Here is a 15484-nt window from a genome sequence, read left to right on the forward strand (position 1 = left end):
CAGCGCACTCTGTTGACCCGCTGTCTTCCTGAAGCAATCCACCAGACGTCGGAGGATATCAGTCTTGATCCATGCAGCAACTCCGATACTTGCATCCCGCCACCGTGATCTTCTGCTAACTTCTGATCTTCCTTCTAGCCACCTCTCACTCGGGCGTCCCCTATCCTCACATTGGTTCATCATCCTATCCTCACTGTTTCCTGCATCTGTCCTGTACCTTTTAGTTCACAACGTTCTGTCCATTCATTCTGATGAGTCTTTCACTGCGTGTTGCTTCCCATGATTCTCTAGACAACTTTCATCTTCACGTTCTCTTCTTCCATCCGCCTTATTCTGACATAAGCCTATCGAAGGGATGGTAGGAGGATTAAAACGTGGAGAGAGTCATTTAAAACGATACACTTTTAAGACAATGGATATATACTTCCTTCCAGTACAAACACTATTCACCTACATTAGCACTATGTGCATTTAACTACAACGATCTGCCTTTCTTCTCATCTTAATTTGGTAGCTGCGGCTTGGTGTTACAGATTCAGCCAGGCCGGGCATTTCAGATTCACCTGATGGCGGCTATTGGTAAAGCTTATTTTCTTTTGGCTTTGCAGCACTTCATTTACACAGTGCCTCTTGTGCTTCTTTCCTGTTAATGTGCAGAGCAGGCCAAACCCCACCTCCAACTTAATCCAATTCTCGGATTGCTTTTACCCTGCCTCACCTCACCGCATGGCTGGTATTCATGGGAAGATCACTGCTAATCAAAACCCCTTCCCCCACCGCATGGCTTGTAGCTGGGAAGATTCCTGCTAGGCAACGCAAGCACTATCCTTTCCTTCCCTCCCCACGCTTGGCTAATGTGCAAGAAGATTCGTTTAGCACACAGCCAGAGGATGGACTTCTCTGTCCTTAATTAATTCCTGAAATTTCAACCAGGTTACCATGACGATATCCATTCTGCTGCGGCTTACAGAGCGAGATAAAGAACGGATGTTTTTTGAATGCCAGCTCCCGGACCTTACGGCAGCTATGCTTTGTCATAAATTGGTACCGATACTTGCTCGTGCATGGCTGTCAAGCATCCTACCATGGTGGACGGAACAAGGCTGCTGCCAGAAACCTTCTGCAAAGGCTTTTGGTTACTCCAGGAGCGTTCATTGGAGATGCCCTGTTATGATTTTGCTCATCCCCGACATGTTAAAAACTTTCCGTAACTTTGCCGCGAATGCTCCCAAGCTCATGAAAATCAATTCATTAAACACTTGCTTTTTAACCATGTTGATATTTACAAAGGCAACACTCACCAGAGGTCTTCCATGGCATTCATGTCTGGCTAGTGCTTCTTGGGTGGGTGGAGGGTATTCCGTCTGGTCACAAAAGCTTTGGTGTTGGGACTAAGGGAGTGCTGTGTGCTCTCAGCAAGCTCTTCTTCCTCTTCTTCTCTCTTCCCCTCCGCGAATCCTCAGCCATGGTTGATACTCCAACTCTGATCTGAATGCATGGCAGGGGGGTAGTGGTTTGCGCAGCCCCCGAAATTGCATGCAGCTTCGGTAGAAGTGCATGTTTTCAGCCCTTGCCCAGGACCTATTCCGCTGCTTTCTCTTGGTTTTCTGGTATGCCTGTCTGAGCTCCTTAACTTTCAGTCTGCGCTGCACTGAGTCCCTGGTGTGTCCTTTTCCCAGCATAGCCTTGGAAATTTTTTTGAATATTTTTTCATTTCGTCCTTTGGAACACAGTTCTGTTAGCTCTGAATCCTCTCCCCATATAGCGGTAAGATCCAGTAGCTCCTGTGTGGTCCATGCTGGAGCTTTTTTTCGATTCTCGGGAGACTGCATGGCTACCTGTGCTGATGAGCTCTGCATGGTCACCTGTGCTGATGAAAGCTCCACGCTGGCCAAACAGGAAATGATTCAAAAGTTCGCGGGGCTTTTCCTGTCTACCTGGCCAGTGCCTCCGAGTTCAGATTGCTGTCCAGAGCGGTCACAGTGATGCACTGTGGGATACCGCCCAGAGGCCAATACCGTCGATTTCCGTCCACACTAACCCTAATCCGATATATTATCATCAATTTTAGTGCTACTCCTCTCGTCGGGGAGGAGTACAGAAATCGATATAAAGAGCTCTTTATATCGATATAAAGAGCGTTGTAGTGTGGACGAGGACCGTGTTAAATCGATTTAACGCTGTTAAAATCGATTTAAACACGTAGTATAGACCAGGCCTCAGTTGTGTGCACTCAGCACTTAACACAAATGAACCCACGTGTATCTCAAGCTAGGTACCTAGAAAATGAGGAATGCACAATTAGTGACCACCTGTAAAAAGTTTTCTTTACGTGACATACATAGCATCACATAGGAACTCTGTGGCAGTGTCAGGGACAGAATTCAATTTCCATGTTATTCGGCTGCCCTAATGATAGTTCTCTGCCTCATTCATTACACATCTTCCAACTTCTGCAACAAATGAGGCAGCAGTCCTACAACAGTTTCACTCAGTACAGAACCTTGATTCATTCCTACAGCACAGTTTGTCCTGTGAACTTAATGAGGCAGGAGTTCTGTAGGGAAAAAAATATACATGAACACATAATTAAACTCTATCATAACATATGCACAAGGAAGCTGAATTAAGACTGCACAGGAAAACTTAATTTTAACATTTTCTAACTTCTGAGTGCTTGACTTTGCAACATTACTGTTAGTTTAATGTCTTATGCAGTAAGTCTTTATTTTTTTAAACTTAAATTTCAAATACAAATTCCATTACACCTCTACCCCGATATAATGCGACCTGATATAACACGAATTCAGATATGACATGGTAAAGCAGCTCTCTTGGGGGGGGGGGGGGGGCTGCACACTCCAGCGGATCAAAGCAAGTTTGATATAACGCGGTTTCACCTATAACACGGTAAAATTTTTTGGCTCCCAAGGACAGCATTGTATCGGGGTAGAGGTGTATGTGGGAACAGATTTACCCCCTACATAGGTCAACAGCGTATTTGGGATCTTTTGGTTCATGGCACAGCTCTCTACCACTTAAACTGCCTTCTCTTGCTGTCAGCTGTGTTAGTTCATCTTCTGTATGGGTCTGCCACTAGATGAGGACTGGAGAGACATACTTTCAGTGGGTTTCACAACGATTTCCTAGATAGCAAAGTAATGTTGAGACTTGGGAATAAAGGGTTTAGTTCCAGGTTCTGCTGGGGAGTGTGGTCTAGTGGCTCCAGACACTTCTGCTCCTGCTTTTCTTCCCTTCCCCCAACAAGCCTCTCCCTGTCCTTTTCTGTTTCTGTCCTGCCTCTTCCCCTCCCACCCACCCCCCATGCCTTCTAATCCTCCTCCTTGCCCTGCATCTCTTGCAGATTTAAATTCTCTTTGCTTTCTAAAATGGAAGTGGTTTATTTGAAGAGTCTCCTTTCTAACCATAACACACTTCAAGATATGCCTACATTTTAAGAAATGTGTCAGGGTTTTTTTGGTAGGTTTTTGTTTGGACACTCCATATGCACTTTTCATTGGAGATTGGTATAGTAAAGGAATGATGTTGTATCAAAAGATAGAGTCAAACTGGTGACCTAGGCTAGAAGCTGCTTTTTGAAAATAGCCTTAATATTTTTTTGCCTACCTGTACTGGTCACTCGGACAGTCTTTTTGAATGGATTATACTAGGAACAATGTTTAAATAGAGTTCAATGTTTGTTTTCAAACATGGGTCAAAGCCCAGGACCCTAAAGCCAAATTCATGAAATATATTAATTTATAGGATTCTGGAAATGGCAGCAAAGTGGAAAGTGACTTGTCTGAACAAATTTGGAAATACCAAATGTGCTGCTTTTGCATATCTTTCATTTAACACTGAAAGTTTTGTGATGCTGGAGACGTTTGTTATGTTTGTCATGGATGAAGATGTTTAAATGCATATATCTGTTAAAATCTAATAAATTCAGCATAAAACTTCTTAAAGTCAAACAATTTTACATACCATCAGAAATGCTTTGTATAAAACTAATTGTAGTACATAGATTTTGGTCTGAATTACAGAGCTCATGGACCTCTGACCCCAAGGATACTGAGGCGTAGGAGAGGACACAGAGATGATGGGAAAACTGTAACTCATATTGTAGCTAAAACAATGACAGCAGAAATGGTGAGGAAGACTTCGATTATGTTTTATATGAGTCAGAAGGACTAAGTGTGCTAAACAAAACCAAGGCCAAATGACCTAGGGGATATTAGTGCATAGCTGTCTTGAAGGAGATTGTTATTCAAAATTGACCTCTTAAACTTTTACTTCCTGATCTAACTGAAGTGGTCGCATAGAATCCTCTCAGTCTATGGGATGAGAGAATATACATTTCTAATAGGCAATCCATTAGTCTGAAATGAACTATTAGTTGTTGTCAAAACTCCCCGTATGTAAGCCTAGTAACTGCACAACAAGCTCTGTTTATTTTACCTCTCTTTGCAGAAACAACTTGTTGTCATTCCACTGCAGAGCACTTCGGGAAAACCTTGGCTACTGTGGCTTGCTGGCATCCCTTTCCTCACACTTCCACATTTTCTCTCTCCTTCTCCCTACAGCAGACCATAGAGCTCATTAGATGAGTTGACAGAAGTAGATGTGCAGCAGGGTGTACATGGGGATCTCTCTTTTCTGGCTTGGAGGGCAGTAGCTCCATTTTGCCATGGCCAGCAATAGTCCTAGAAAAGGGTATCTCTTACCAGTTAGTGATAGGCTGTCACAGGCTCATATGTTAAGAGACTGTTCTGGGTGTTTTGGAGATGAGATGTCCATTATTACTTATTGCTCTAGGGACCAGTGGACACCACAGCCATGAAAAAAGGTCATGAAGCTAGATGCTCTGTCTCCACAAGAGGGAATTTCATCTGTGTTTGAATTAGCTAGAAGCCTTCTACCTGTGAAAGTGACTCTTGCTGCTTTATCCAGTCTTACCACCCTAAATTGTTGCAGCCTGGCTTCATTTAATTCTGTTCCTCTCAGATGGTTCTTTGTCCCACTCATTCCCCCCTCCCCCTTGGTTTTTGTTCATCCAGAAATTCTGCCTTAATGAGATATTTGTCCCTTGAATCTGGCCGTCTTGGCCTTTCCATTGCCTCCTTTTGTTCCACCATAGCTAAGAGATATACTTGGCCTCACCTCCAGTTGTGGACACCACTCCAGAACTGAACTGAGCAAGATACCATTCAGTGGTCTAAAACTCTGAAGTTCTGGATAACAGTGGTAAAAGAAGTTGCATATCTGAGTAAGCTTCCTATGCCTCTGGAGAATTAGGAAAGAATTACAGGGGAAGATATTTTTTAAAAATACTTCTTGTTCATTCAGGGGAAAAGAATACTTCTCAGGATCTTCATGAGTTTCTGGAGGTAGACAAAGCTTCTCTAGCCTTGCCTTCAGTAAGTAAATGAAGACAGACCTGCTCAGACCCCTTTCCCTCTGGAACCTTCATAGGGTGAGCTTAACAGCACAGAGCCTCCAGATGAATGATGCTTTGATTCCCTTCTATGGAGTTCCAGGTGCCTTGTGCTGTTCTGTGTCCCAGGTATGCTCCCATCCCCTAAGTGGACATTTGTTAAGCACCTGTGGGGTCTAGAAGGCATATGAAAAGACCCTTGCAGACCACCTTTGGGATTACCCACTATCTGAGGGAATCCAATAGCTGGCTTGGGACCAGTACCTGATCCTGTATATGTTCCAGCGAATGGGTCCATACTTTGAGGATAAACACCTGGAGACACATGAAATGGGATCTTGTCCATGAGGTGACTTATACACACAAAACTGATACTCGGTGCCGAGGGCTCCCCCACAGGCTCCAGAGGAGATCACAGCCCACAGGACATAGCACAGTTCTCCAGTGATGATGAGGAGGAGATGCAGGGACAGTACCTCATATCTCCACATCACTCCTCACCTAAGGTCCACTGACCAACATGGAGCCACATGGGTCCAAGACACCAGATGAACCAACCATGGTGTGGACCCCCATGGATGTACCCTCCTATGGCTTTCCCAATGCAACGGGCAATTTGAGAACCATGGAGCTCAAAAAGGGGTCAGCTTTCTAGACTGTCCACGGTGCATAGATGTGAACTGTGCTCTAACCCAGCATCTCCCACACCACAACCCTTGGAGACACAGGAAGGGGGAGAGGACACAGAGATGGGCACAGACCATGACATCTTCTGTACACAATTCACCTTCTTCCCCAGATGAGGGGATTATGCCCCCACTGCCAGCCTCGGCAGATGACTTTAAACAGTTTCAAAAGCTGTTCAAGGGTCATGCAAAGCCACGACAACCCACTGGAGGATGTAAAGACAAACTAGCACAAGCTGGTACAAATACTGCAATCTGCATCTGCCTCCGAAATTGTCAGTGCCATCAATGAGGCCATCTTGGATCCTGCGGAGACAGTCTGGCAGACATGCTTCTATTCTGCCCACCTGCAAAAAAAGCAGATAGAAAATATTACCATCCAAGGGGGCAAACTTTCTGTTTGCGCACTCACCTCCCAACTCCCTAGTTGTTGAGGCAGTAAATCACTGTAATGAACAGCCACAATTCAAGATTACACCCCATGACAAAACACAAAAGACTTGACTTGTTTGGAGACAAAGAATATTCCTCCTGCACCCTTCAGTTTCAAGTGGCCAATTATTGAGCCCTACTGGCCAGATACAACTACAACAACTCTGGGAAATTTGCCCAGTTCACATCTGAGCTCCCAGAGGAAAAACAGACGCAATTCCAGGCCATTGTCACTGAGAGCCAGCTCATATCCAAAACAGTCCTTCAGGTGGCATTGGACACAATTGACACAGCAGCCTGAACAACGGCCACAGCTGTAGTAACACACTGAGCCTCATGGCTTCAGCCCTCAGGGATATCAAAAGAACTCCAGACAAAAGTAGAGAACTTACCTTTCGACCGGGAATAACTCTTTTCTCAGAAGTCAGATGAGGTGCTTCATTCAGTGAAGGTCTCTTGGGCCACAGTCTGCACCTTGGAGATTTACACCAACCCTGCAAAGAGAAGGAGATACCAAGCATATTAGAGACCTAGAGACTCCTTAAACAACAGACAACAACAGCGACCATACGATAATGCCAGCATCAATGGTAGGACGAGAACATTTCCAATACAGGGTACTACCATTTGGCCTATCCATGGCACCAAGAGTCTTCTCCAAAACTCTAGCGGTGGTAGCGGCACATCCACACAAACAGGGAATAATGATTTTCCTGTACCTGGACGATTTGCCTTATCAAAGTCCCAACTCTGCGAGAGACAATGGACGCCGTCCACTATCACTCTATTCTGGGAGCTCGTTCTACAAATAAACAAACCAGAATCATCCATAAACCTGGTACAACAACTAGACTTTACTGGGGCACACCTTGATGCTATAAAAGCCAACGCGTCATTAACCCTTACCAGATTCACGAACCTCATCTCAGAGGTACAAGTCAGTCCTCAAGTTCGGTCTCGCACTGTCCTACAATTACTAGGACACATGACGGCCATGACATTCATGGCATGACATGCAAAATTACATATGCGATGCCTACGAGGTTGGCTGTGCACAGTATACATACCAAGCAAACACAACCTACACAAACAAAATGTCCAGTACGCATTACAATGGTGGACAAGTCCACAAAATGTCTGTATGAGTATTCCTTTCCAACAGGAACCCTTGACAACAGTGATCACCACAGATTCCTCACTGATATGCTGAGGTGCTCACATGTGGTGAACACACCAGACAGGCCAAATGGTCTCTGTGAGAGATTTAACTGCACATCAATTTGTTAGAGCTACGAGCAGTCCGCAATGCCTGCAGACATTTCCTACCTCATATATGGAACGAATCCATTCAAATTATGACCGACAATATTGCCTGTGTGTTCTACATCAACAGGCAAGGAGTTGCTTGCTCACATTCTCTATGCACAGCAGCCATGAGACTTTTGGTGCATACAACATAACAAACATCTCAACGTGTTACCTGCCGGGCTGTCAGAATGCAACAACAGACATGCTCAGCAGGTCCTTCTCTCAGGATCATGAATGGGAGATGAACGGAGAGCTCCTGAGTTCAGTCATTAAACGGTGGGTTGCTCCCACCGTCTATCTGTTCGCATCCCCGATTAATCGCAAATGTCTGATGTTCTTTTCAAGATCAGGACCGGGACTACGGTCACTTTCCTCATCAAATGGGAGGTACAACTCATGTATGCGTTTTCACTGATACCAATGATATACAAGATACAAGCAGACAGGTACAAGGTTTATGCTTACAGTTCTGACATGGCCCAGAGAGGGGTATCCTTCCTTACCTGTTACACATGGCAATATACACCCTGCGAGTTCTCCCTCACTGGCCGGATCTGCTGACTCAGCACAATGGTCGCACTCTCCATGGGAACCTGGAGATACTCCATCTACAGGCCTGGCTCCTGAATGGTTCCACTGTGATGAAATAACCTGCTCAGAACAAGTTAAGTGTGTTATTAAACAGCAGGAAACGGACTATGAGAAATACCTACCTTCAAAAATGGAGGTTCTTGGCCTGGTGTCAAGGAAGACACTTGATAACGATTCAGCACCACTGGCATCTATCTTATAATACCTATTGGAGCTGAAAAGCAATGGCTTAACAATGAGCTCCATCGGAATCCATCTTGCGGCCATTTCAGCATTCCACTGAGAAATCGAACTTTGACGTTTGCATACCCAACTACAAAACACTTCCTCAAGGGTTTCATAAACGTTTACCCAGATGTTCAACGACCTATGCCAACATGGGACCTCAGCCTGGTACTGAAATGTCTCACCAGACCACCATTCGAATCATTAGCCACCAGTTCATTACTCTGCTTATCGATGAAATTAGCCTTCCTGGTCACCCTTACCTCGGCCAGAAGGATGAGCGAGATTGGAGGATCTGCCATGAGCACCCCTTACACAACATTCTTCAAGGACAAGATCATGTTAAGTCCGCATCCTAAGTTCTTACCGAAAGTAACTTCAGCATTTCACATGAACCAATCTATTCACCTACTGACATTGTACTCTAAACCTCACGGTACTCCAACAGAAGCTGCCCTACACACTCTAAATATTAGAAGGGCGCTAGTGTTCTACCTCAAAAGAACCAAACCTTTCAGGAAATCCCCTAGACTTTTCATCTTTACTACTGAGTGCTTGAAAGGAGACTTTATATCCACTCAGAGATTATCCAAATGGATTTCCACATGCATTCAAACATGCTACCATATCTGGAATACAGAACCACTGGAGCACATTAGAGCACATTCTATTAGGTCCATTTCATCTTAAGTAGCATTCCTTAATAATGGTCCAATACTAGAGCTCTGTAAGGCCGGCACTTGGGCCTCTGTCCACACATTCGCAAAGCACTATGCAGTCACACAGGACTCCAGGGCTGACGCCGTAGTGGACCTCACAGTACTTACTTCAATGACTCAAACGAACCCAAAGTCCCTGCAGCCCTTAACGGAGCACTGCTCTGCAGTCACCTAAAGTGGAACACCTCCAGGGACACTACTCAAAAGGAAGAAGAAAGATTACTCACCTTGTGCAGTAACTGGAGTTATTAGAGGTGTGTGTCCCTGTGGGTGCTCCACTACCCACACACCTCTCCTCTACTTTGGTGTTCACAGTGAGGACTCTGCGGTAGAGAAGGCACTAGAGGGCTCAGGTCATGCGCATGCTACACGCGGCACCAACAGCACCGCAAAACACCAACTGCGCATGCGCGAGACCATAAATCTCCAATTGACGGTGCCAGGACACACTTTCCCCCTAAAGTGGAGCACCCACAGGGAGACACACCTCAAAGAACTTCAGTTATTGCACAAGGCAAGTAACCTTTCCTTCTGCTCCTCTACATTTGAAGACTGTTCACCAGACTTCCTCACTTAGGGAGGCTCTCCTAGAGCACCTTTAAACTTGGGACCTATGGCCCTCTCAAGAAGCTTGTCTCTACATAAATATCCTAAAGCTCAAAGGCTTCTGTCTGGCATGAATGCACTAGAAACTAATGATATACCTGAGATACATCAAGGATATTTTCATCATCTGGACAATAACTTAAACTCTCTCATAGATTTCTACCACAACTTCAATCACCACCACCCATCCCTTAAACTCCCTCTGAAACACTCCCACACTAGCATCAACTTCCTGGACATCCTTTTCAGCTTCAACAATGGAACCCTACAGACAACTATGTACAAGAAACCCACAGGTCACCATATTTACTTTCATAAATCCAATAGGCACCCTAAACACACCAAGAAATCTGTTATCTGCAGCCAGGCACTCAGATACCACAGAATATGCTCTGAGGAGAGAGTCTGGGTATACACCTCAATTCACGCAAAATTGCCTTCACCAAACAAAAACACTTCACCAGAGAAGTAGATTGCTTCATGGAACAGGTCATCCAAATACCTCGAGAGAACACGCTTCAATACAGAAATAAACCCTCCTCTAACCACACCCCCATAATTGTCACCTAACACCCAACGTTGAAACCCACATGGAGGTACCATCAAAACAACCACAATCCATACTTGATGGGGACCACATCCTGAAAGATATCTTTCCTGAAACTCCTCTTTTGGCCTTCAAACAGTCCCCCAGCCTCTCTGAGCTCATAATCAGAAGCAAATTCCCCACAGACCAAAACATATCAATTCAAAGTGGCACCAGGCCCTGTCACAACAATAGATGCAAAACCTGCAGATGTGTCTCCACTGCTACAGTGATCAACACCCTAACACCTTACAAGATCCATGGGTCTTACACATGCCTATCACAACATGTGTACCTCATCCAGTGCACTCAATGCCCCAACAACAAATATGTGAAGCCCCACTATGCTCTCAAATGAACTTACACAGGAAAATGATAAAAGACAAAAAACACCATATCACCTGTGGTTGAATGCTTTTCACAAAATGATCACTCTGTATCTGACCTATCTGTTCTCATCCTCAAAGGAAACCGTCACAATACTTTCAAAATATGAGTTTAGGAGCTTAAATTCATAACTTTGCAAGGCACTAAAAATTATGGATTGAGTAGACACACTGGATTTATAGATTACAACAATCTATAACCCACTAACAGTCCCCTCAGCTGGCTTTCCCTCCCGCCTTTCCTTTCCCCGCTATCACTGCAGGGTTGTTCACCTTGAATGGTCCCTTGAAATATGTGTGAACTACTTATGCTAAACAATCTGTTCCACTTTGTATTTAGCTGTGACACTCTTGAGTATGTTTCCCAGACCTGAAGTAGAGCTCTGAGTAAGCTTGAAAGCTTGTCTCTCTCAGCAACAGGAGTTGATGCAATAAAAGATATAACCTCACCCACCTTGTCTGGTATGAAAGGCATTTGTATTGTTACTCCAGGAATCTATGACCATGTGCTGATAGACACAGAAATATGGGTAGCAATATTGCAACCTCCCCTACACTAATATTTCAACCAGTCCACAACTCCTTTTTTTGTGTCAGGAGCCTTACGATTATAACACTGAAATTTCAGATTTAAATAACTGAAATCATTAAATTTGCAATTTTTAAAATCCTGTCATCATGAAATTGACCAAAATGGACCATGAATTTGGTAGAGCCCTAATTATGAATTGTTCCTTCTACTAATCCCTCCCCTTATCTTTCTCTCCTCCTCTCTTCATCATTTACTTTTTCTTCCTTTATACCAATAGTATATTGTAACAGGTAGATGTCATTAAGCATGCCCACTTTGGGCATTGTGTGGCCCTGCAGTCCTGCTGCCCTCTTATTCTGTTGAGGTCATGCAATGATTTACTCAGACTTGGGAACAGAACAAGATACACTCTTTGTGACGTTTTAACTTTTCTTTCTTTCTTTCTTTCTTTTTTTTTTTTTTTTTTTTTTACTACACAGAGTATAAAAAGCTGCATCTCATTAAGCCCCTCAACTCCAACCCTTCTTCTGACCTGGGGGCTAATGCTGACAAGCATCTTCTTCCAAGTTCAGGAGTTCCTAGCACCCGTTCCAGAGCTGGGTTAACATACAAAACAAGCTCATGCATCTCAGATGAGGAGTACATCCACAGAACTCCTCTTGGAGAAGGTTTATGCCAGCTGGCCCCTTTTTTACTCCTTTCATGTGTCAGCTTGGAGATGAACAGGCCATAGTTATCCTCCTGCTAGAGCAGTGGTGGGCCACCTGCGGGCTGTGTGCAGCCTGTCAGGGTAATCCATTGGCGGGCCACCAGACACTTTGTTTACATTTGCATGGCCACCCACAGCTCCCAGTGGCTGCGGTTCGCTGTTCCTGGCTAATGGGAGCCACGAGAAGCGGTGCAGGTTGCAGGGATGTGCTGTTCTCTGCTTCCCACAGCTCCCGTTGGCTGGGAATGACAAACTTGGAGCTGCAGGCGGCTGTGCAAATGTAAACAAACTGTCTCGCGGCCTGCCAGCGGATTACCCTGGTGGGCCGCGTGGGGCCCATGGGCTGCCCACCACTGTGCTAGAGTCTTTGGGAGCACTTCCCTCTAGCTGAGCCTTTTATCAGGCCCAGGTATGTTTTAGCTAGTTAGCTGCCCAGATGGCTTTGCTCTCCTTAAAGAATCCTGTCACAGGTAGATATAAGGGGAGTCAGGGCCAGCCACCCTATGACATATATGCACCCATCATGCACACTCTCAGGCACTGAGCCATATTACACTCACTCCCTAATATCTCTTCCCCCTCCTCTTGAGCTCTCAACAACCATCAACCTGTTACCTTTCACATGAGGGTTGAGTTTCCCCTCCCCAATACTCCATTCTGACCACCTCCAATGAAGAGTTTTGGGCCAAGGGGGAGCAGCAATGGTGGGAGTCTCCTCTGGGACATGGGACCAGGTGCATTCTTCCTTGGTCTCCACATGGGCTGAAGATTTTCTTCTTGCAACAGAACATGGAAGGGGAGCTGCTGGTGGGGATCAGCTGCCACAGTTTAGCCAAATGACTCCAAACATGTAGGCTACTCTATTTTGCGCAACTAATCCCGAAGTCAAGGGGGAAAGAGCAGGAGGGGGCTGGAGATCAGATGGTCTCATGAAGGAGAAAGCTTAGCTATGGGAAAGATGGCAGCTGGCAGGAAAGGAGCAGATTCATTTTTGTCACTCCCTTTATGCGCTCTCTGCAGCCAGGAAAGCTTGAGAATGTTCCACAGGGGATTGGGATGGGCAGGAACGTGGGATTCCACATCCAACATGTTTGAAATGAACTCTACAAAGGTAAATGACACTGTAAGAAATAACAGTGCAGCAGATTTCAAAAGATTGGCTGTTAATTCAAACATTTCATGGTGTTTGTGTGTGTTTTGTCTTAATAGTTGTTGCTCCCTCTTTCCTGTACAGGTTAAGGATTTTTCTGTTGACACACTGCTTCAACAACATGATAATTTAAACATGGCTTTGGATAGCTGTTACAGTGGCGATAATGTGGTCATTTTCCCAGGAGAATATAAGGCTCTAAACCTCTCCAAGTTAACTGAGGATATTATTATTCAAGGTCAGCAGTGCATTCTACTTACTTTTAATATGTTACAAATTGCAACTATATAAAGCAGTCTTTCAGATCAGCAATTACTACAAGTAAATAGGGAGGCAGAGAGAACCCACTGGGAATTCTAAAGGGATTAGTAACACTGAATCTGAAAACATTAGACAGAATAAAATGTTAGTCATCCCGGTTTAAAATATTGTGCAACCGAATACAGTATATAAGGAATTTAGTGATATATTCATTCAGTAAGAATTGTTAGGGCTCCATGTTTGTCACAGAAGTCACAGAGGTTGTGGAAAGTCATGGAATCTGTGACTTCTGTGGGGGCCAGTGTAGCTGACCCCAGGGCCAGCTGCTCAGGTGGCCCTAGGGACAATTACACTGGCCCCTCCTGGAGCAGCCCTGCAGCTAGCCGCTGCTGGAGTGGCCCTGGGGACAGCCTGAGCAACAGGCCCTAGATGGCCAGTGCAGCTGCTATTGGTGACCCCTGGTGACAGTCCTCAAGTGGCCAGAGTAGCTGCTTCCCCAGATGGCCCCTGGCATCCTTCCCCGGTGCAGCTGGTGCTGGAGCTAGCCCCACCCCCACCCCCCAGCAGCAGCTCCCCAGGATGACTGCTCCCCATCAGCGGCCCCTTTAAGATTTAGTCAGAGGTATTTATAGTAAAAGTCATGGACACGTAACGGATGGTGAATTTTTGTATATTGCCCATGACCAGTCCATGGCTTTTACTAAAAATACCCATGACTAAATCTTAGCCTTATTCATTGTTAAGAAACCAGTAATGTAGTAGTCTGTGTTGATAAATGGCAGCATTCCTAGTTAACAAGTGAAGATGGAAGTAGTAAATGTGAGGACTAAAACTTTTTATATCCTTTTTCGACAGGTTAGCAACTAGATTTTTTTTCTTCAGGTTACTAAACCAAGAAGGAACTGAAAACAAACTCAATAATTAGCCTCAAAGTATATGTCCCTCTTCACTGAAGCCTTTTGAAAAATTTTCCTTAGCTTGGCCAACACCAATAGTATTCATGCATTTAGTATTGGTATAAGACGACCCTTGGCCCTAATTTTTAATAGGGTCTAAACTGGCATGCCAATCATGCATATACAATTCAGTGCAAGTGCAAAATGTCAGGCACAAATTATTTAACTTCAGTTCTGTCATGTACACATGCAACTGATTTCAGGTGCAAAATTGAAGCTCTGTCCTTTTTATTGGAGAAAGAATGAATCTGTTTTTGACATTGACAGGTTTTTGCACTCTTTGGTACCTGTAACAGTTTATTTTTAAAGTACTCTCCATCTCATTTTTCAGCACTTGAATGGCTTCCTCTTAAAGTGATGACATTGCATCTAGAAGTACTCTTTTTCATCTGGCAAGACCTTAGAGTAGAAGATATCTCTGAGATCCTACTCAATCCACAACTTGATAGATTTCCACTAGTGTCACACTTGAATACGCATTAATCAATCAATAGCATTCTGGAAAGTTATTTGGCAACAATCCAGGTGCACTTAAACTTCCTCTTGCATCCCAGTTGTGGACAATTCAAGTTCTAAACTCCCATTCAACCTTCCAGATTATTCCCTAGACTGGTTTCTCTTAAATCTAGTCAGGCCTTCCCTTCAGGAGAGTTTACTTAAAATGGATGAGAAACAGAAGATATGCTAGTAAGTATTCCTCTTATGGCTTACCCAAGCTGGCTAGCTCTGTAACTTCGTGTCATGCCTCTGAGCGATTGTCTACCCTAGTCTCCAAAATGGCAGCCTATGTCCCCAGCCTCTCTGCTTTGCTTGCTTTAGGTGAACAAATGTCTCTGTGGTCCTAGGAGACTTCAGAGCAGGTAAGTCTAATGAATGAATGCTCAAGAATGGTGTACTGAAATG

The 15484-nt window shown here is 44.5% G+C and overlaps 1 protein-coding gene and 1 long non-coding RNA gene across 2 annotated transcripts in view; one reads left to right on the top strand and one right to left on the bottom strand.

Annotated features, from left to right (window-relative positions):
* The window catches only part of SHCBP1L (SHC binding and spindle associated 1 like), a 47984-nt gene that overhangs the window by 21523 nt on the left and 10977 nt on the right, over positions 1-15484 (top strand). The window contains exons 6-7 of the mRNA XM_032779464.1: positions 4044-4149; positions 13449-13602. Coding sequence (XP_032635355.1) covers positions 4044-4149; positions 13449-13602 — 260 coding nt within the window. The remainder of the gene's footprint in view (positions 1-4043; positions 4150-13448; positions 13603-15484) is intronic.
* Positions 6286-8495, bottom strand: LOC116824277 (uncharacterized). The gene is made up of 3 exons (XR_004373595.2): positions 8364-8495; positions 6945-7046; positions 6286-6467 (listed from the first exon to the last, which is right to left on the bottom strand). It is a non-coding gene; the product is annotated as an uncharacterized LOC116824277 (long non-coding RNA).

The sequence above is a fragment of the Chelonoidis abingdonii genome, chromosome 7, assembly GCF_003597395.2.
Source record: "Chelonoidis abingdonii isolate Lonesome George chromosome 7, CheloAbing_2.0, whole genome shotgun sequence".
Taxonomy (NCBI): domain Eukaryota; kingdom Metazoa; phylum Chordata; order Testudines; family Testudinidae; genus Chelonoidis; species Chelonoidis abingdonii.